The sequence below is a fragment of the Camelus dromedarius genome, chromosome 7, assembly GCF_036321535.1.
Source record: "Camelus dromedarius isolate mCamDro1 chromosome 7, mCamDro1.pat, whole genome shotgun sequence".
In the NCBI taxonomy this organism is placed as follows: domain Eukaryota; kingdom Metazoa; phylum Chordata; class Mammalia; order Artiodactyla; family Camelidae; genus Camelus; species Camelus dromedarius.
In genome coordinates, this window is record NC_087442.1 from 36,455,085 (window position 1) to 36,475,619 (window position 20,535).

At 40.2% G+C, this 20,535-nt stretch overlaps 1 protein-coding gene across 2 annotated transcripts in view; it reads left to right on the forward strand.

Annotated features, from left to right (window-relative positions):
- Positions 1-20,535, forward strand: part of AOAH (acyloxyacyl hydrolase) — a 153,854-nt gene that overhangs the window by 82,715 nt on the left and 50,604 nt on the right. For both annotated transcript variants that reach the window (XM_064487443.1, XM_064487444.1), the window contains one exon: positions 8,567-8,658. In XM_064487443.1, coding sequence (XP_064343513.1) covers positions 8,567-8,658 — 92 coding nt within the window. The remainder of the gene's footprint in view (positions 1-8,566; positions 8,659-20,535) is intronic.

Sequence of the window (20,535 nt, forward strand, 5' to 3'; positions counted from 1 at the left end):
ATAGAAAAGGGGAAAGGAAAAGACTAAGAGGAGCTGACAAGGTAAAAGTAAAAAAATAAAAAGAGCTATTTTCAGGCAAAATGATGCAAGGTTGTTGCCTGCTATCCTGTCGCCTTGTATCTACTGGTCGTAGTTGCTAGAATTCTTTATATGACTGCATCTTCACTGCCCCATAAGTTTTTAGACTGGCATGAAATGCTATATATACCTTTTCCCTGAAAATTGCTTACTTAGCTCAAGTTGAAGTTTAAATGGGCATTGAATAGACATGATCCCAGGAGCTGAGCAGTTACTGTTACTAATCTGCTAGTATGTAGTATGTTGTACGCTGCTGGATTCAGAAGTAATTTGTTACATAGCAATAGCTAACCGGCTTACTGGGTGTGTAGGGTTTGTTTGGGGTGGAGTAGGGGGAGTTTTTTGGTTCTCCTTGTATATAACATGAGGAATTTAGCCTTGTGGTTTTGCATACAGCACAGCCAAGGCATAAACTCTTTCTTCCCAACCCCTCTTTGACTGGCTCCCTCTTCCTAACCTTATGGGACTTACAGTGGGTAATGTTTCTTTCAAGATTCCTCCCCCAAACCTCCACAAGTGGGATAGGTGTCCTTTCTGTTACCCTGGCTTTCCCTATCAGTGGCACTGACAGCTAACTTTCATTGAGCACTTACAAGTCTAAGCTTTAGGCACGACCATCTTTTCTAATCCTCTCAACCACCTAATGACATAGGTGCTGTTATTAATTCATTCCATAGATAAAGAACTTCAACACAGAGGAGTTAAGGAAAGTCTTCAAGGCTACCCAGCTGGGAAGTGTGTATTTTCTGTGCCCCTCTGGACTGGGGGCTCCATGAAGAAAGTACCATGGTCAATAGGCTGGCATTTGCTGTGTCTCTGTGTGTATGTGTGTGTGTTTAATGAATTACAGGGCCACAGGGATCTCAATAGCAAACTCATCCCACTGCCCATAGGACTGTAAAGTTTACAAATCTAACTCAAAGTTACATTTCATTCTTGAAGTTGCCTATACCAAAGCATTGACTTGTTTAAACAGTGCTGCCCGGTCTAGTTAAGCCTGAAATTACAGAGGCAGAAACCTGATGACACATCCTCTCCCTGTTCTCCTGGAACTTAGTCGGCCAGGCCCTGCCTTCGTCTGGAAGGCAGACTTCAGAGCAGCAGAGGGCACTGTTCTCCGTGGCTGCCTTTCCCCTGCGGGTGTCAGGCCAGAACAGGCCCTGGGAGTGTGAGTGGGTGTGTATGTAGGTGTCTGAGTAGGGTCACATGTCATTTCAGTATTTATCCCCAGAATACTTACTCTGCATTCTTCTTAAGGTATGCGTGGCTTCTGTGAAAGAGAAACACAGAGGAGGAAAAGTTGGAGGCAACTCTAGAGTTATCTGTAGAGTTCTGAACTTACTATCCAAAGCAGTTTCTGAGAGACCATCCCCTCAGCAGGCCCCCAGGAAGCCTTGCCTTCAACGACTGGCACCCCCACCTTAGCCAATGCTGTGATTCCAGGAGATCTGGCAGCTGAGGGGAGGAGCAGGAGCCAGCTACAAGAGGGCTCTGAAAAGCTGAGGCCATGAGGGTTCCCACCTGCTTGAAGCCTCTCTTTTCCTAGTTCCACCAGAACCTCAGTTCAAATCCCAGCCCCACCATTTACCAGCTCTGTGACTTTGGCATTTTATCCAAACACCCTCTCAGTTCTATTCCTAATAACTTTTCTGGGCCCTAATGCCCATTGTAAGGGATTTTTTTTTCCACCAAAAGAAAATACAGGAATCCTCCACAGACCAGAGCTAGTGACCAGAGGTACCATCAAAGAAAAGGAGGGGGGGAGCTTTTTCAGTATCTCTAACTGGGTTGAGGCATGATCATTTAATTTACTGCTGTTAGTATGAGACCTAGTACTTGCTCTTTTTTAAGAGGTAATATCCAGTATCTGATACATGGTAGTTGCTCAAAGTATTTCTGGAATGGAAGGAGGAGAAAGAGAGGGAGAAAACTGAATCCCTGCCTCACAGAGTTGTTGGATGAAGTTAAAGAATTTGTGCAAGATTCCTGCCTCAGTGCCTGGTACATCAGGGAAACTTGATGTTAGTTCCCCTCCCCATTCTGGCTTAAAATGCAAAATTTATCTGGGAAACAGCACATTCAAGCACCAAAAATGGGTATACATTTGCTTACAGGATTTATTCACATACCAAAGCCTAAAGGAATGGGACCAGAGCAAGAAAGTGTGTGTGAGAGTCAAGGAGAACTCTTAAAGTTTCGTAATTTGGTATTCATATAAGAAATGACACTAGTGTGTGTGTATGTATGTGTGTGTGTGTGTGAGAGAGAGAGAGAGAGAGAGAGGAAGGAAGGAAGGAAGGAAGGAAGGAAGGAAGGAAGGAAGGAAGGAAGGAAGAAAAGGGAAGAGAAGAGAAAGAAAGGGAGAGAGAAGGGCAGGGGAGAGGGGAGGTAGGAGCTGGGGATGAGGAATGGGCCTGAGAAGGCAGGTCACAGTGTGATGGACTGTGGAACTGAAAGGCTTAAAGGGGAAGGTCTCTCCTATACCACCTGCAGGACAGATGAAATAGCGGCCGACCAGCAGGACTGGGAGACCCCTGGTCCCAATGCTAAACAGATATCTAGACATCATCTGATTCGCAGGCCTTGAGACTCTTGCTCCATTATCAAAAGACTAACAACAAAATCTGGCTGCTTTGAGAGTTTAGTTTCTGGGAAATAATTTTTTTACAGACCTGTTTAACTGATAATGATTTTTTTCCAATAGCAGTTAGCTGCAGATTCCTCCAAGTGACTTTGTACTATTTGAAAACAATCGATTTAGGTCTAACCCAGTTGAGAGTATAAGAAAAGGGAATACACTGTGAAAATCATCCACAGCATTGCTGGATGGGGAGGCTCAAATGTAAACAGTGAAATAAGGGCACCAAGAATATGCCCTTTGTCACTGAAAGGTTGGCAGGACCAGGTGAATGTGTGAATGGTGCCATCATTTTCCTTCTCTCACCTAAGATGGTTTTAAGAAACCCAAATATAAGTTGCTTGTTGAAGCCAGGGTTTAAAATAGTCCCAAGTCCAAAATATTATATTTACTAGGTATTACTTAAAAATGAGAGCCAGTAGGATTTCTCAAAGTATAGAAATATACACACATGCAAAGTAACGTTAAATGAAAATGTTATGCAAAAATATTACACACATGCCAGTTATGACATAAAATGCTTTTATGTCATTGATAAAATCAGAAGAAAATGTGAAGCAACACAGTAGTTGATTTAATACTCATTGAGTTTCTGATGTGCTTTACAAATTTAGAAATTTTTTCTTGGTAAACATTAAGTCTTTCCACATATGTACATTTAAGGTACATTTAAGATGAGTTTCCTGAGAACATAAATGCTCAAGACGAATAAGCAGGAGTTGATGAGGGAGATCTTAATTTGCATTTTTCCTGCCTTAAATGCCTGAAATATTTTGGGTATAATGTTGCATGAATAAGGCTTTTAGTGTTTAATGTGATATGACTTAAATATTCTCTTTTTGCTAGGGTCTATAAAACCTTTGCTATTAATGGCTGTTATTTCTCATTTTTATCTGCCAAATTTACTAAGGAAGAAAAGATGGGTTGAGACTTGCATTTGCTTGCTCAAATCTTTTCTATTATCTGGCAACAAACTTTAGTCTTCTTAAACTTGGGACAGTCCACTTGGAAAGGGACACTGGCTGATCCATCCTAAACATGATGCCTTACATAGTGAAGGGCTTCTGCTTGTCAACCTGCTTCTTTCACTGACTTTGTTCCTCCCAAGAGTCTTGTTGAAGTAGATAGGATAATAATCAGAGATATCAGAACTGGGACCCTGGTAAAGCTACATCTTCCCTGATGTTCCACAACTAGGAGAAGTAAAACCTTTCCATAATACCATAAGTGAAGTCTGAAATATTCAACCAGGAAAACACACATTTGCATTACTTCAAGGTTAATCAACTAACCAGGACACACCTTTTGCAGCTGACCTTCTTGGGCCTTCCAGGGCTCCAGATGTGGGAAGCAAACCCACTCTGGTCCCAGCTGCAGTTCAGCACCAGCCTCTGTCTACTCCAGTTTAAACCCTGATGGAGATGATTCCAGGGCTGGTTGGGCCTTCTTGGAGAACAGCAAGGAGTCCAGGATTCTCCAGGACTGTCCCAATGGTAGTTGGGACCATTTCTTCAGGTTGATCCAGAGAGACTGAACTGGGAGAATGCTGGGGAAATAGAGACCCCACTTCCCAAGACAGGGTTGCTGGCCATTTCTTCACCTGTCTACCCCTTTCTCAACATCTTTTCTTCCCCTACCAGGGAGATAAAATTTTTTTACCCACCCCTGACTGAGAATAGGGGTTGGACGGAGTATGAAACCCATTTCCAGTGTGTCATATCCAAACCATGAAGTTTTACTGTATTTGTAGAGCCAGACATAGAGGTGTCATCTCCTGATTCCCTACTTCGCTGGCCCACTTCAGAACTGCCATCCCCTCTATTATTATTCCAAGCTGCAGGGGGTATCAGACACATCTCCCTATGCCAGCAAAGTTCTTACCTAACTCCTTCCTCTGAAAGGAAGAGCAGACCCGCCCAGAATCAGAAGACTAGTTCCATACCCGGTTTCCTAAGTCTGAGGTTGTCATTGGGCTGATAACTGAGAAAAGGTGAGAGAGTGGTGTGGGGGAGTGTTGTATCATTCTTTTAGGTTTTAACATGTTTTACAGGTTGCTGACTTACTCAACACAGCTAATAAATTCTGCCCACGTCTCCCAAAGCTTGTGAGATGCTTGCTTGCTCACTATCTCAACTTAACACATCTTATGAGTTTCATCCATCCTGTTTGTTTTCCTTGTCTTCTCTAGCAGAATTGAATATTCTCAAATCCTACAGCAAGCACACACTATAAGCAGAAAGACCTAGGAAAAAAATAAGATTAAAAAACAGAAAAAACATTTGATTTATAGTGTCAGGAGAAATAGAAACTAAAACAGAGAGTAGCTAAGTCATGGTTGTGGTGGAGTTTTGAGCAAAAAGTGGTGGGTGCCTCCTGCTAAGGGGGGACAAAGTACCAGTCACTGGAATTCCATGGTCTCCAGGACTTATTGGGCGCCTCCTTTCCATGAGTTTGTTTCTGCTCCTTTGAAGGGGTAAATCATAACTAACACAGATGTATCCCAAAAAGCCGTCCTTCTCAGCTACCTCCTACTCACTTCCAGCCCCCACCATTCTGAAAATCACACTTGGGACAAGGATAGGGCTGGGGCCCTGGGATTGGCACGGCAAGGAGGAGGCAATTGAGAGTGAAGGAAGCTCACAGAACCATGGAAAATAGTGCAGGGCCCCACGGGATAACCACTGTGTGTGAACATGTTTATATAACTTCTTTCAAGAAGTACATTGGCACAGTAGAAGGGGTTAGATCTCGGACCCTTGAATCATAAGAACTATAAGCAAATTGTCCAATTCAGACCATGTCATAGTTTCCTGGGGTGTTCACAGCAAAGTACCATGAATGGGGTGGCTTAAAACAGCAGAAATTTATCCTCATAGTTCTGGAGGCTAGGAGTCAGAGATCAAGAGGTCAGCAGGATGATTCCTCCTGAGCAATTTGAGAGAGAATCTAGTCCATGTCTCTTTTCCAACTTCTGGTGACCACTGTCAGTCCTTGGTACTCCTTGGCTTACAGAAGCATCACTCCAGTCTCTACCTTCATCATCACATGGCCTTCCCCCTGTGTTCACGTCTCTCCTTCCTTTTCTGAATAGGATCCCCTAATCATATTGGATTACAGACCCATCCTATACCACAATGACCTCATCTTAACTAATTATATAATAAGGCAATGGCCCTATTACAAATAAAGTCACACTCTGACATGCTGATGGTTAGGCCTTCCACCTATCTTTTGGGGGAGCACAATTTAACCAGTAACAGTCCAAAATTTAGAAATATAAATTTTATTTTATTCCTTTTGAGTACTCATTCTCTATATGATGGTAGGAGCTATCACATACTCTGATAGTAGGAAGAATGAGTTTTTCCAAGTTTAAAGAATGATGGTAGAGTCCATTACATGTATAATGTATATATATATATATATATATATATATATATATTATATATGTGTGTGTGTCTATGTATATATATCTATAGATAGATAGATAGATAGATAGATAGATAGATAGATAGATAGATAGATCTGTAGAATACAAAATGTTAACCATGGTCATCTCACAGTAGTTATCTCTTGAGGGGAGGTGCTGGGGGGCTTCTATTTCTACATTGTAAATTACTATGTTTGAATTTTCATAACAAACACGGACTACTTTGTAATAAATATATATATATATAAAGATATGTTTTCAAGAGGTTAAAGAAAGAGAAGCATGGCTTTTCCTTCCCTCACAGCCTCCAGACTCAGAATCTCTTTAGGAGACAGGGTGAGGTTCATCATAAGTGAGGAAGCAAGCAGGGGGCAGGGCCATAGGCCATTTGAAGAATTATATTCAGTGCTATAATTGCTTTGATGTGCTTTGTCTTTAGGCATGATCTTTACTTTATTTTTATCCTATAGCTCTTTTTTTCCCTCTGTTTTATGAGGGGAAGGTAATTAGGTTTTTATTTATTTATTTATTTATATTTGGAGGAGGTACTGGGGATTGAACCCAGGACCTCAGGCATGCTAAGTATGCACTCTGTCACTTGAACTGTATCCTCCTCCCCTATTTTTATTTTAAAATAACATTGAAGGTGAACTCAAGGCTTTCAATTTCATCCAAAAGAGGCATAGGTTTTCAAGATTGAGAAACAAGCCATGTGGAAGAGATGGCATTACGTACCTGAGATTAACTGTTTTCTGCAGCCAGGCACTGAGGTTTCCTGTCAGCCAAGGCAAAAAGGGATCATTGGCTTTCAGAGTTTTTACCCAAACTAGGATTCCCAGGTGAAATATAGGACATGCAGTTAAATTTGAATTTAGATAGGGGAGGGTATAGCTCAAGTGGTAGAGCACATGCTTAGCATATACAAAGTCCTGGGTTCAATCCCCAGTACCCCCTCTAAAAATAAATAAATAAATAAGTAAACTTAATTACCTCCTCCTTCCAGAAAATAATTTAAATTTTTGTTTAAAATTTAAATTAAATTTAAATTAATTTAAAAAACAAAAAAAAATCTGAATTTAGATACATAACAAATAATTTTTTAGTATAAGTATGTCCCAAATATTGTCAGGGACATACTTATGCTAAAAATTATTCTTTGTTTACCTTAAATTCAATTTTTTGCATATTTATATTTTTAATTGTGATATAATGCACTTAACATACAATGTACCATCCTTAACCCTTTTTAAATGTACAGTTTAGTAGCATTAAGTATATTCACATTGCTTTACCACCAACCTCCAGAACTTTTCCATCTTGCAAAACTGAAATTCTGTACCCATTAAATAGCAAGTCCTCATTTCCCCTCTCCCAGCCCCTGGCACCCACCATTCTACTTTCTGTCTCTGTGAGTCTGACTACTCTTGATGCCTCATGTAAGTAGAATTAGGCAGTATTTGTCTTTTTTGTGACTGGCTTATTGCACTTAGCATAATCTGTCAAGGTTCATCCATGTTGTAGCATGTTGGAATTTCCTCCTTTTTTAAAACTGAACAGTATCCTGTTGTATGTATATACCACATTTTGTTCATAGAAACTCAAATTTAACTGAGAGTCTGTATTTTTATTTGCTAAATCTGGCGACTCTATTCTGAACATATCAGTCTAGATAAGTTTTTTCTAGGAATTAGACCAAAGGAGAGGTTTATCCCAGAGGTCATTTATAAAAGGAAAAAATCAGGAGCCAAAGCTGGCAACATTTTTCTTCTGTGCTTTTGCACAAGCCGTAGAGATGTGGTTCAAAGGAATTCTAATTTTGCCAACCCTCCATGTCAGGAATTCTTTCATCAGAGTCTGTGCAAGAGTTGCAGGGTTTCTCTGAAACCCTTGAAATCATAGGCCATGCTGAATATATGAGCATCTTTATGAAGAAAGGAAGCATGATTAGGTTTTCAAAGGTGTCTGAGGACCCCCCACCCACCCAAGGAGGTCAGGAGGCACCATCGTGATGACTGAAGGCATAGCTTTGATCACAGGGAAGGCATTTTTGCTGGAGGCTTGAGTATCATTACTTTTCAGACAATTGATTTTCTGATTATCTAAACTGAAAGATGGAGAAAAATCTCAGAAATTAAAGAGTGGAAAGTTTACCCATCTACTGAAGCATCCCTCTCAAATGAGGGATGAGTATGAGCTGCCATGTGTCTGCCTCTTTCCCAGGAGCTGAATGGAAGCCAGCGCCTGAATGGATGCTGATCGTTGTGAATTTTCAGAAGGTGGTTAAACTTAAGAGACCTGTGCTTTAAGTGCAAAGAGATTAAGGAGCAGAGTGAAAGAGAACAATGCCTGGGCAATAGATAGTCTTACTCTCTGGAAAACAAGTGACCATTTTGATAATTACTACTTCATTTTTCCTTTAGAAATCCTTCTTCAATTTACCAACAGCTCTTACGGATGAGCTCAACTGGCCCCAGCTCTCCGGTGCTACTGGATTTCTGAACTCCACTCGTGGGTATGTATGTTTGCACATCCTCAAACATTTCAATATGTCTGTGTATGGAAACAACAGGAGATGAGGCTTGTTCCCAAGATGTTGAAATAAGAATTACTAGGAATTGCTTCTGGAACATGAGTGACATACAACAAACCCACCACTGACATAGAATCCACCATGGAGTGGGCTGTCATGCAAATTAATGTCTTCTTCATCCTGGCAAGGGGGAGTATTCCTGCTCAGGGGCTCTAGAGTTGACCTCTGATGAAAAATGCTCAAGCACATCACTGAATTTCTCTGATTCAAAAGACAAGGAAGTTTACTTGCTTATTTACTCTCATAAATTAATATTTATAAGATGCTAGGCAAGCTTCAAGGGCCCAGAATCATCCTGGCTTTAATGTTCTGGTGTTGAAAGTAGAGACAGTGCCTGGGGAGGCTGAGTGGCACACAAAGCCCATGTGCTGTGCGGGACTGGGTTTTGACTTGAGGCCTGGGAACAGCCATTTATAATTTGAGCACCCCATTTTTTTAATTTAATGGAGGACATTGCAGATCACAAATAATTCATTAGTTATCTTTACTCACTCATTTTACAAATACTTATGAAATACTGCCTAATCAAGCACAGATGCTGTAGACATTTTCAGGATGAATAAGGCATGTCCCATCTCTGCAGTCAGCTGCAGTCAAGGAGGGCAGATGAGACAAATAAGCAAGTAATGATCATACAAGATAGATGTGCCAGAACACAACGGTCAGCCCAGAGCTGCAGGGCTCAGTGCAAGAAGATCTCATGGAACTGGTCAACAACCACCTCCGTTTGAGGTGTTAGGCAAGGGGCCCAAACCCTAAAGGAATTAGGAGATTAGGGCAATGAAAGAGGAATAGAAGAAACCAGCAAAGATAACCAACCTCCAGAAAATTATGCTCATATTTATGTTGAAATCATAACTTCCCTTATATTTGTGACAATAAGGGAAAGTAGAGGAGATGTGTTTTCAAACTTAGGTGTAGATTTCCAAGTTTAATCATGGGAAAAAGTTTTTGGCTAGTCCTTGTCATTAGTGTAATAATACTAGCAGGATCACTAATAGAGATAGTAAGAAAGAACCTTCGTGAGGCATTCACTGTGTGCCAAGCACTGTACTGAGTGTTATTTAGAGATTTTCTCATTTCACCTCTTTGTGAGGTGGGTGGTATTATTTTATGCATTTTGCAGTTGAGGACTCTAATAGCTAAGTAGATGGGCTAGGAAACCTGACCAAGGCCACACGGGGATAAGAAGTGTTGGGATCTGCGTCATGGAACCTTGCGCCATATGGTAGCAGAGCATAATTGGTGAACAAGGGCACTCCTAGCCTGCAACTCCCAACCGGTCTGTGCTGGTTTTATTCTACCTGTAGGAACATGGCCCCCTTAGCCATTGCCCCTTGGTTTGAGAGGGTAGCTATAGGATGAGGAAGTGACTAAGAACCAGAGAAGCCCTCCCCATGTGGAGAGGTGGCATGTTGCCCCAGATGTCCATCATGTGCCTGTTGCTGCTTCCCGGGATCTCCATACTCCCAGCGGTCTGAGCCCCCTGAGCCCCTTCCACAGGCCCTCTTTCCTCAGCTGCAGTTGCTGTTGTCTTTGTCACCTGGACACATCCAGAGATAGCCCAGCAGCGGCATTCTGGAAGGGAGCCCTGTTTATCTCTCCACTGTCAACATCAAAAGCTGAGAAAATATTATTTAAGTACCCTCCACCCAATCCAGCAATCTATGTAGAGGAGTACCTAAATCCAGGCCTTTATAGCAATAATGAAAAGAATTAGTTATGAATGAGAAATGGACACAGTTTACCATACTTTTAATAGAAGCTTAAATTTACATATGAGCCCCACCTTCTGACCTAAATCCTCATGGAGCTGCCATAAAAGAAACACCAGTCTGATGTTTAAAATTAATTGCTGAGTAGTTTAAATCTTTACTGGAGCCACTCAAAGAATGAGAGAGGAACCCATTCACCGTGTGCAGCTAAACTGGTGAAAACTTGTTTCTTCATCTCTTTTCGCTTACAACTCACACCCACAAAGAGTTGCCCCATGTCTCCTGAATCTAATTTTCCCCAAAACTCTACTCAGACTTAGCTTCTGCTTCCAACAAGACTCTGTTCAATTGTTTTTAGCTTTTGTTGGGAGGTGCTGGGGAAGCCAGTGTCCCTCTTTCTTTCTGCATCTGTTCTGTCCTCAGACCAGGGGGCTCCCTTGTTAATGTGAAATCCCGCTGATCCTCCAATCCCATTGCAGCTCCCACCCATCATTCTAGCAGAGAGCCCAGCAGGCAGACAGATCTTCCTTAGAAGAGACACAATGGTTTATAATTCTTACAATTATAAACAGAGGGAGTCTAACATCATCTCACAACATCTAACAACATCATCCAGGTGTGGCTTACGGGAAATCATCACCATCCTGAGCTAGTCTGTGCTGACTTAGCACCTTCTTATATTAGGCTCTTCATTGCCATTTTCAAAACACAGACTAAGTATGCAAATTCCTCAACACTAATTCTGAGCACTGCCCTTACAGGCTGTATTTCTAAGGAGGTGGGCACCCCGCCTGGTTGGCCACCTGCCCTGCAGGGGCTTTTCTCTCTATGCATTTGTGGGCCCCAAGCAATCTAGTTCTCTCTCCCTGAGTGCTCTTTTGCCAGCTATTTCTGTGTATCAAGCCTGTGCCTCTGCCACTTGGCTGGAATGGGGAGGAATATATTCATTTTGATAGAAAATTCTGTGTCTGGAATCTGAATTGCAGTGGATTCTCCCACTAAATGAAGACATAGCAGCTCCCTGTGTGTCACCATTCATGTGTCCCTGTAAACTCTCTCATATACTGTAATGCAAATTATACCTGCAGATAATCTGTGCTAGGCTGATCTTCTTAAAAGAACAAAGAGTTATAAAGTGTGTTACAATCATTAAAGAGAGATGAGCATATGATGGAAGTCCTCTTCGGGTGGAATCAGGAGAATGAAAAGATCATTGGCCTAGAAGCAGCATTTTGAGAGCTGTGGCAGCTGCCACAGGCGTTCTTAGCAAATGTCCCTATGAGTCCAAACGCTTATCGACATGGGATGGAATGTATGGATTTCTTTATTCAGCTGGATCTCTGGAAATTGCTTCCTATTATCTCTGATCAGCTTCATGCTCTGGGTGTTAACAATGTTCTTTGGAAAATGTGCCTTTGAAAGCAAAAAGATGCAGCTTGAGAGAGAAGATGGTTGCTTTCCTTTCCTTCTTCGATCATGCCCACCACCCCTCAAAATTTAATACGTCCTTTATGAGATGAATGTAACTCTAATTGAAATTACATGCATGTATTAAAAGACAAACATAACCCCTAGTTTTACAAATCTTTACATCCTTCAGTTGAGTCAACATTAATAAAATCTGTTCTTTTGACTCTCAGGCTTCAGAAAATTCAAAAAGCAATATCCCTTAAAATTATGTGTTTCCTTCGGGGCTTTTTTCCCAATGTCATCCAGAAAGCAATTGAATAGGTCAAAGGCAAAAAAAAAAAAAACCTTCTGTGAGGTTGGCAGCTTGGGGGCTGGGAGCCTAACAATAGGGAGAACTGTAAGTGAGAAGAAAAAAGAATCTTTTTAAAGATTAAAAATAGTTATTTGTGCTCAGATCACCTTCAAAAGCAATTAATGTAACAGGAAAATCCTATTTAGGTTAAAGAAGCCAAGGCCCAGTAACCCATATAGATAATAATCCCAGAACTTCAGGAAGGAAGAGCTTCTTGTTTGAAAGCAATATAAAAATAGGTGAGGGAGATTAAGAGGTACAAACTTCCAGTTGCAAAATAAATAAGTCACAGGGATGGAATGTACAGTGTGGGGAATATAGTCAATAACTATGTAAAATATCTTCGTATGGTGACAGATGACAACTAAACTTACCATGGTAATCATTTTGAAATACACAGAGGTATCGAATCACTATGTTGCATACCAGGAACTAACATAGTGTTGTAGATCAATTATATTTCAAAAAAAAAAAAACTCATAGAAAAAGATCAGATTTTTTGTTACCAGAGGTAGTGGGGAAGGAGGGAATTGGATGAAGGCAGTCAAAAGGTACAAAGGTACAAACTTACTGTTACAAGGTAAATAAATACTAGGGATGTAATGTACGAAATGATAGATTAATTAACACTGCTGTACTTTATCTATGAAAGTTATTAAGAGAGTAAACCCTGAGAGTTCTCAGCACAAGGAAAAGTTTTTTATGTTGTATCTATATGAGATGATAGATGTTCACTATACTTATTGTGGTAATTATTTCCTGATGTATGTAAGGCAGATCATTATGTTGTACACCTTAAACTTACACAGTGATGTGTGTAATTATATCTCAGTAAAACTGGAAGAAAAAAAAAGCAACATCTAAAATTCCAGAGCACTGTAAGTCCGTGCGGTAGAGTAGGAGGAAGACTGTGTTCACAGGTGAAAGGGTTCTGGCTATGTGTGGCCCCAGGCGGAATAGTTAGCACCCCTAGACCTCATTTATATGATGAAGCTGCGTTGTACCGCTGAGGTTCTCTCCAACGTTCAAGTTTAGTTGTTATAGGATCACATAATGTTAAAGTCCATGTCCTACTTTATGATGCTGCTTGATTTAGAAGCATTAGGGGAAAGTTAAGGGGAGAGATGCTCCTTCTTCTCCCCACTAAATATGCTTTTCTCCACCCCTTAACAAGCTGTGCCTTGAGAAAAGATACAGCTCAATTTATGGGTCAAAGCCTGAAATGTTCTAGGAACCATGTTTTTCTAGGGTCAGGAACACCATTCAATAAAAACTAAGCTCATGCATAGTAAGCCCTGCATTGGATGTTTGACCAGCTATGAATTAAAGCGGTCCTCCTTTATTGTCCTTTATGCATGCTATTTCTTCCAAGAAACCCCCAGAGAGGGAAATAGGTGGCTTCAAATCTCTAACAAAAATAACCACTGGAACCCAACACTGGAATCTAACCTGAGCGTTTACGATTAACCAAATCCCCTTCTGGAAGTGGGGCCAGGAATCGATCTAGTCAGTGGAGTTCTACGTGCCAGGACTACGTGGTGGACAAGTCCCTCAAAACTGGAAGGCAGACCGGGCTGGGAGGAAGAGCAGGGCAACAATTAGACTTCAAGACAAAAAAAAAAAAAAAGTAAGAAGCTGCAGTTAGCCATTAAAAAAGTCATGAAAGCCAAAAGAACCAAAAACAATTAGTGAAGTTACCACATCAAGCTAGAGAGATAAAAGTGACATCTTGGGTCAACATAAGTGGGTACAGACTAGATGGAATTTTCTAGAGTTATTGTTGTTCCCTCTGCCTCTGACTTAAATTTTCTATTTTGAGCCAGAAACAGAGCAAACGCTTAGAAAGAAATAGACAAAGCCATTGTTACAAGTGGCACAGTAATGCTATTCAAGGACATTTAAACACATATCTTTGATGAGAAGTGTCCTAGAATCTGAGTGTTAAAGGTTATCTATTCTTTCCAATCCAGTAGACATTATATGAAAGAGCAATTTCGAAAAGCAGTGTATAACTCCAAACCAAGTCACTTGGGGCATTAAAAACAGAAAATTGGAGAGAAGGGATTTGCAGCTAAGATCTGCTAACCTAATTTCCTGTTTAAAAAGAAAATAAAAAAGATATGTAAGTACGAAGCACTAATGGGCTTAATAACCTTATTAAATCCATTATTCAAAAATTACATGTGATGTAATTGCAAATGATTAGCCACCTTATAATTATACTTTGCAAAGCAAATAATTAGCCAGAGAGTTGGTCATTTGAGGTTGGGTGAGTCTGACTGGAGTGGGATATAGTCTACACCAGTGATTCTCCAAGTGTGGTCCATGGACCCCTAGAGATGGGTCTCTAGACCCTTTCAGGGGTTCCACAAGATAAAAACTATGCTACTTTCACAACAATGCTAAAGCAATAGTTGCCTTTTGCACTGTGTAGCCATTTAAACTGATGGTGAAAAAGCAGTGGTGGGTAAAACTGCTGACGTCTGAGCATGAATCAAAGCAGTGTCACCAAACTGTATCAGTAGTCACTGTGGTTTGCCCCTCCACACACTCCTGGATTTAAAAAGAGGGGACATCTTCCCTTGAAAATGTCACCTATGAAGCAGAAAAACAAATTATTTAATTTTATTGAAGTACATGATTTTTAATAATTTCATCTGATTAAATGGGAAGTAGGCACTTCTGCTGCTGCAAGGCAAAATATGATGGTTGTCCTAAGCAAAAGCACTTGTGTGAGTTGAGAGCTGCATTAGTGTTTTCATGGAATATCTTGGTGAGAGGGCAGCTAGTTAGGTTTATTTATTTATTTTGTAAAGGTAATACTGGGGATTGAACCCAGGACCTTGTGCATGCTAAGCACACACTCTACTACTGAGCTATACCCTCCTCCCATGGGACAGCTTTTTTTTCTTAAAAAGACTGGAAAACAGATTATAGTTATGTAGGCTTGGATTAATGACAGATATTATATTATATCCAAAACAAATGAAATGAGCTTGTCACTTCAAGGAAAACAACTGACAGTATTGGTTGCTAATCATAAAATTTGAGCTTTGAAAGAAAATTAATAATTTTTGAAAAGTTGTATACTCTACTATGAACTTGACAGCTTCCTAATATTCAAAGATCTTTCTAATGAGATACATTATGCTAACAACGAGTATGCTTTTTCAATATTGCATAATAAGATCTATCAACATTTGGAATATCTGCATAACTCAATGAACCAGTGTTTTCTAAATGGCCAGGGTGTGACATATGAAATCATGTGTGGATGAAAGAGCCATTCGAAATACAATGCAGATCAATACATTTGAATGTAACACGGTGCAAAAAGTTCACTGATATAATTTCGGATTCCATATTGAAACTAATCAGTCTTTAAGAAACAGCCACTTGCTGAGTTTTGGTGTAGAATCAAAGAAGACTATCCATTGTGATCTAAAAAGGGTATTAAAATCTTCCTCCCTTTTCCACCTACATACATGCTTAAGACAAGATTTTCTTCACATAATGCCATCAAAACAACATATCACAACAGACTTAATGCAGAAGCAGATATGAGAGTCCAGCTGTCTTCTATTAAGCCAGATAGTAAAGAAATTTGCAAAATGGTAAAATGATGTCTTTTTTCTCACTAATTGGGAGAGGGGTTGGAAAATATATTTTTTTCCAGAGCACAAATATGTCATTTATGTTAACATATAATGGGTTTATTATTTTTACTTTCAATGAATTAATAATTAAATGATCTTCTAAATTTCTAAGTTTTAATTTTCAGTACTTAAATCTTGACAGCTATTAAATCTCATAAACAAAAGCTCTTTGGCTTCCTCAATAATTTTAAGAACATAAAGTGGTCCTGAGAGCAAAAAATGGAGACCTTCTATTCCAAGGAGTGAGTGTGGAAAAGAAATGTAGCTGAAGACAGTGTCTAGGAGACATCAACATGTAGAGGTTTGGGAAGAGAAGGAACAGCCCTCAAAGGAGAAGGAAAGCTGGAGACATTTAGTGTCCCAGAGGCCAGGTGAAGAAAGTGTTTCCAAAGGAGAAGTGCCTATCAGCTAACTGGCGCTAGAGGCAGGGGAAGATGAGAACTGAGAAGGACCACTGGGTGTCCAGACAGACAGACGGTGATCATGGGGCCACTCTGACCAGAAACGTTTCTGTGGGGCAGAGATGGAAGTTTGACTGGAGAAAACAGGTGATGAAGGAAATGTAGGTGAGGACAAACAACTCTTAGAACAAGTTTTACCATCAAAAGGAGCAGAGAAGTGAGGTGATAGCTGGTGAGAAAGAAAAGATCAAGGAGACATTTTTGGTTGAGAAATCCTACAGCATGCTTATAGAGACAGGGAGAGCCAAAAAGGGAGGAAGGTGGATGAGGGAAGGAGCAGGTCGTAGACAAGGCAAGAAGGAGTGGAATGCAGGTGAGGAGGCACTGCCTGGGGCAGGAAGGACCATCTGGAGACCCTGAGGGCCGTATACTGACAAATCTCTCCACTGCGATGATGTCCCCTTTGACCTTACTGATTTTTTAATTTCATTTTTTAATTTATTTATTCAAATTATGAACGTGTTTTTATTTTAGCAAAAATATTGAGGTATGTAAAGTAAAAAGCCAAAGCCCTCCCCGAGTTTTATTCCCTTTCCTGGGAGAAAGCCCTGTTATCAATGTAGTGTGGCTTCCTACAGACGCTTTCTATGTGACTACATGTGTGTATTTGTACATAAAGAAATAAATGCTTTGCTGGAGTTTTCCCATAAATGACATCATACCATGCATAACATACTATAAATTCATGCTTTAACAATACTTCTTGAAGCACTTTGCCTTCTTGTGCAGTTCTGCATGGCATTTCATAGTATGGTTATTTTAGTCTCCTCTTGATGGACAGTCAGCTTAATTCCAAATCCTCATTATTTCCAACAATGCTGTAATGAAACTTCCATGGTTCTCTTTATGAATATGTGAGAATTTCTTTAGAAAAAAATTTCTGAATCAGTATTTTTTATAATCCCTCCAAAAGGGTACACCGATTTACATTCCCACAAATATCGTATAAGAATACTTGTTTCCCCACACCTTTGCCAATACCAGATATTGCTTGTCTTCTTAATTTTTTCCAATCTCAAACAAGATATTTTATTGTTGTTCTAATATGTAACCTCTTGATTTCTAGTGAGTTGGAACATTTTTCAGAGGCATTTATCCTCATCTTTGTCCTATCTAGTTACCCCAGTTCATGCTTCAACAACCACCAGTCAGGGGGTCAGTTCCTTTGATGGCCTCTTCATACTAACCCCCTTCTGACTATTTGATTCTCTCCTGTGCTCCTATTTTGTCCCTTTAAAACCAATGTCAACTCCCTCGTCATAACTGTTTACTTACTGTCTCCCCACTCCACTCACCCCACACCAGACTCTGAGCATCTCGAGTGCAGGAATGAGGCTTGACTTCTCTCTGTAGCCCCAGCGCCTGAACACTATGTGGCACCATAGTAGGTACTCAATAAAAGAATTACTGACTAAGTTCATAATGACATCACTTTACATTTGCAGAGTGCTGTACGATCTACAAACCTCCTTCCCTTGCAGTTTCTCAGATTGCCTAAATCAAATCAGATTTGCAGGAATTAACATTTCAGGGAAAGCGTTAGGGACAAGGGAGGAGGAGTATAAACAGCCAGAATTGAATCACCAGCTGCATAACGGGACGCATGTAAAAATAAATCAGTGTGACTTAAGCCCTTGGACTTTTAAGTGTGTTCTACAACAAATGTTCCACAAGAAATTAGCAAAACTCATCACAATATTAAAATAACTGCACAGGCAACAAATTGGAAAAAATTAGTTTAAAGTAAAATTATCAATTCAGTAGTCAGGTAGAAAGAACAAAACAAAGGAGAAATCTGCACACAAATGAATTTGATCAATAATAGATTAGTTATGTGTTGATGTGAAATTCTGTCCAGAATGATATAATTCTGCAGTAATCTAGACTGATCAAAGTAAAAGAACAACCTCCACATTTTTTCTAGGAGAATTCTTGTAACTGACTGAATCTGAGCTTTTAGGCCATCTCATAATGCTCCAAATATAGATCACAGAGATAATTCATCAATATTCTTCAAAAGCCATTCTGTGAAACACTAGTTCCACAAGATAGTAAAAGGTACTAAACACATCTTTTTAAAGATTCCTAGGTCAAATAAGTTTTGGGAACGCTGGTTTGAATAAAGGGAAACAAGTTTATTTAGCGTAAGGTTTATCAGAGCCTTTAATAAGCCCCAAAAGCTTTGTACATGTCCAAGGTATAAGAAGAAACATTTCCTAAACTTATTTGACCACAGAACTGTGTAGAAGATGCCTGTGTGTTTTATGAAAAAGATACATCTCAAGAAACTAGTGTTGCACAGAGGATCCTTTGAGAAATGCTGTTGAGATTATTAAAACCATCTTCTCCTATGCCACAAGTGATCTTTTCAGATTTATAAGCATCCACAGCCTTAAATCCCTCAGTTTTATCACAGTTTAATGTTTACCCTGATACAGTAGCCTAGAATCAAATCTGAGGCTGAGAAAAGTCAGGATGGAGAGAGTTAACAATGCCCCAAGCTCAGAGAAAGGAATCTTAGTGGAAGGTTAACTTAAGAGGTAAGATGCCTTGTCTGAGTCCAGCAGCTCATGAATTATTGAACACAATGCCCATGAAGTCTATTTCCCTGTACTATTTTGCTGCTCCAGATTCCAAATCTATCATGCTGTCTTGCTAATCTTTTCATATCTGAACTCCTAGGACCTCCTCTACAGTCATCCTCACCCCTGCACACCCCCTGCACACCCCCTGCACAATTAGCCCATTGCCAGGCTCTCTGAATACACGAGTCATATTCTGCATGTTTATCTCTCTCTGAGGCCGAAATCTTGGTTGTTCGGTGATGCAGTGAGTTGGGGGTTACACAGGGCTCTGGATTGTGGCTCGTATCAAAGAACTAGAAGGAATTTTAAAAGTTCTTTACTCCATCTCCCTGGCCCCATGCTGGCCTGACCTCCATCCACATCGTTAAGAGAACTGTCCACCCCTTTCTTAAAACCTCCTAGCAGAGGCGGTCGCTGAATAAAGCCTGTCTAGTCTCTACATTAAGCAACTCTATCCTAATCCACTCCCCTGTCCTAACCTTTCACATCCAGTGTTACCATTTGTCTCTCACTCACCCTGTTGCTAGCTTCCAAGCCCCAGTCTTTTTTTGGTGCTTATTCCCTAATTTTCAACTTCATAGGGACTCAGAATTTATATCCAAACTAACTGTGCTGCTTTGGAGAGTCAGAAATAGGCTTAGAAACTTCATCAGGACCTGATACATCACTGTTGCGTGAATAATATCATATGTGGTTTACCCCCAAAACCTCTGACATGCTAAGCCTTTGGGGAAGCTGTTTTGTTGCCTCTCTCCAAGTGGGTTCTGTTTCGAGTCAGCATAGGAAGTGATAATTTTTTCAGTTTTAAAACAGCCCCTTTAATTTATCCGCATTATTCTTAAGGTTTATTCTTAATTTTGCTCTTTCATTTTTCTTTCAGCTATAGTGACACTGGGGTCAGGGGAAGGGTCACTAGAAGGCTCTCAGAGAAAGTGGGTTTTTGTGTGTTAACCTGAGCCCATATTAGGGAAAGCAACTAGTGGACATTCTGAAATGTACCTTAATGTGGTGTACTTCCACGCCTGCTCCCAGTGTTGAAGACACCACTGCCTTAGACGTTGGAGAAGGTGTGAGGAAGAGAACTTTCAAAGACTCCTTCTCTGCACCCCTCAAATTACAGGACCAAGGACTGGGTTTTGAGGCACAAGAGAGGAAAAAAGGAGAAACAAAATATCATACTGGGAAACCTGAGTCCAAGTAGGGAGAGGAGAGCAAAAGAAAGGGGATTTGAAACCAAAATGGTGATCACAGTTAACCTTAATCTGACAGTTTCCTCAATTTAATTCAAGTTCCACTGACCTGGTATATAGATAACTATCTATAAAGCCATCTTCTCAGTTTATAGGCATCTCAAATATTGCATTACAGGCTTCCCAAAATACTGTATTGATCCCTCTGTCTACTTAGGATTCCTGAGGGCTTCATGAGAAATTCAGTTCCTACAATCTGTAAGAGAGATTATGGATTGATAATGAGGATGAAAGAAAATAGTATCTTTGGTTAGGTGAGCTAGTTGCCAGTGCTTAGGACGGAACATTAATCCCAAAATTCTAGATGCTCTTTCTGGTCAGAAATATTAATGGAACTATTCGCCTGTTGATAAAGATTTCTATATTCTTT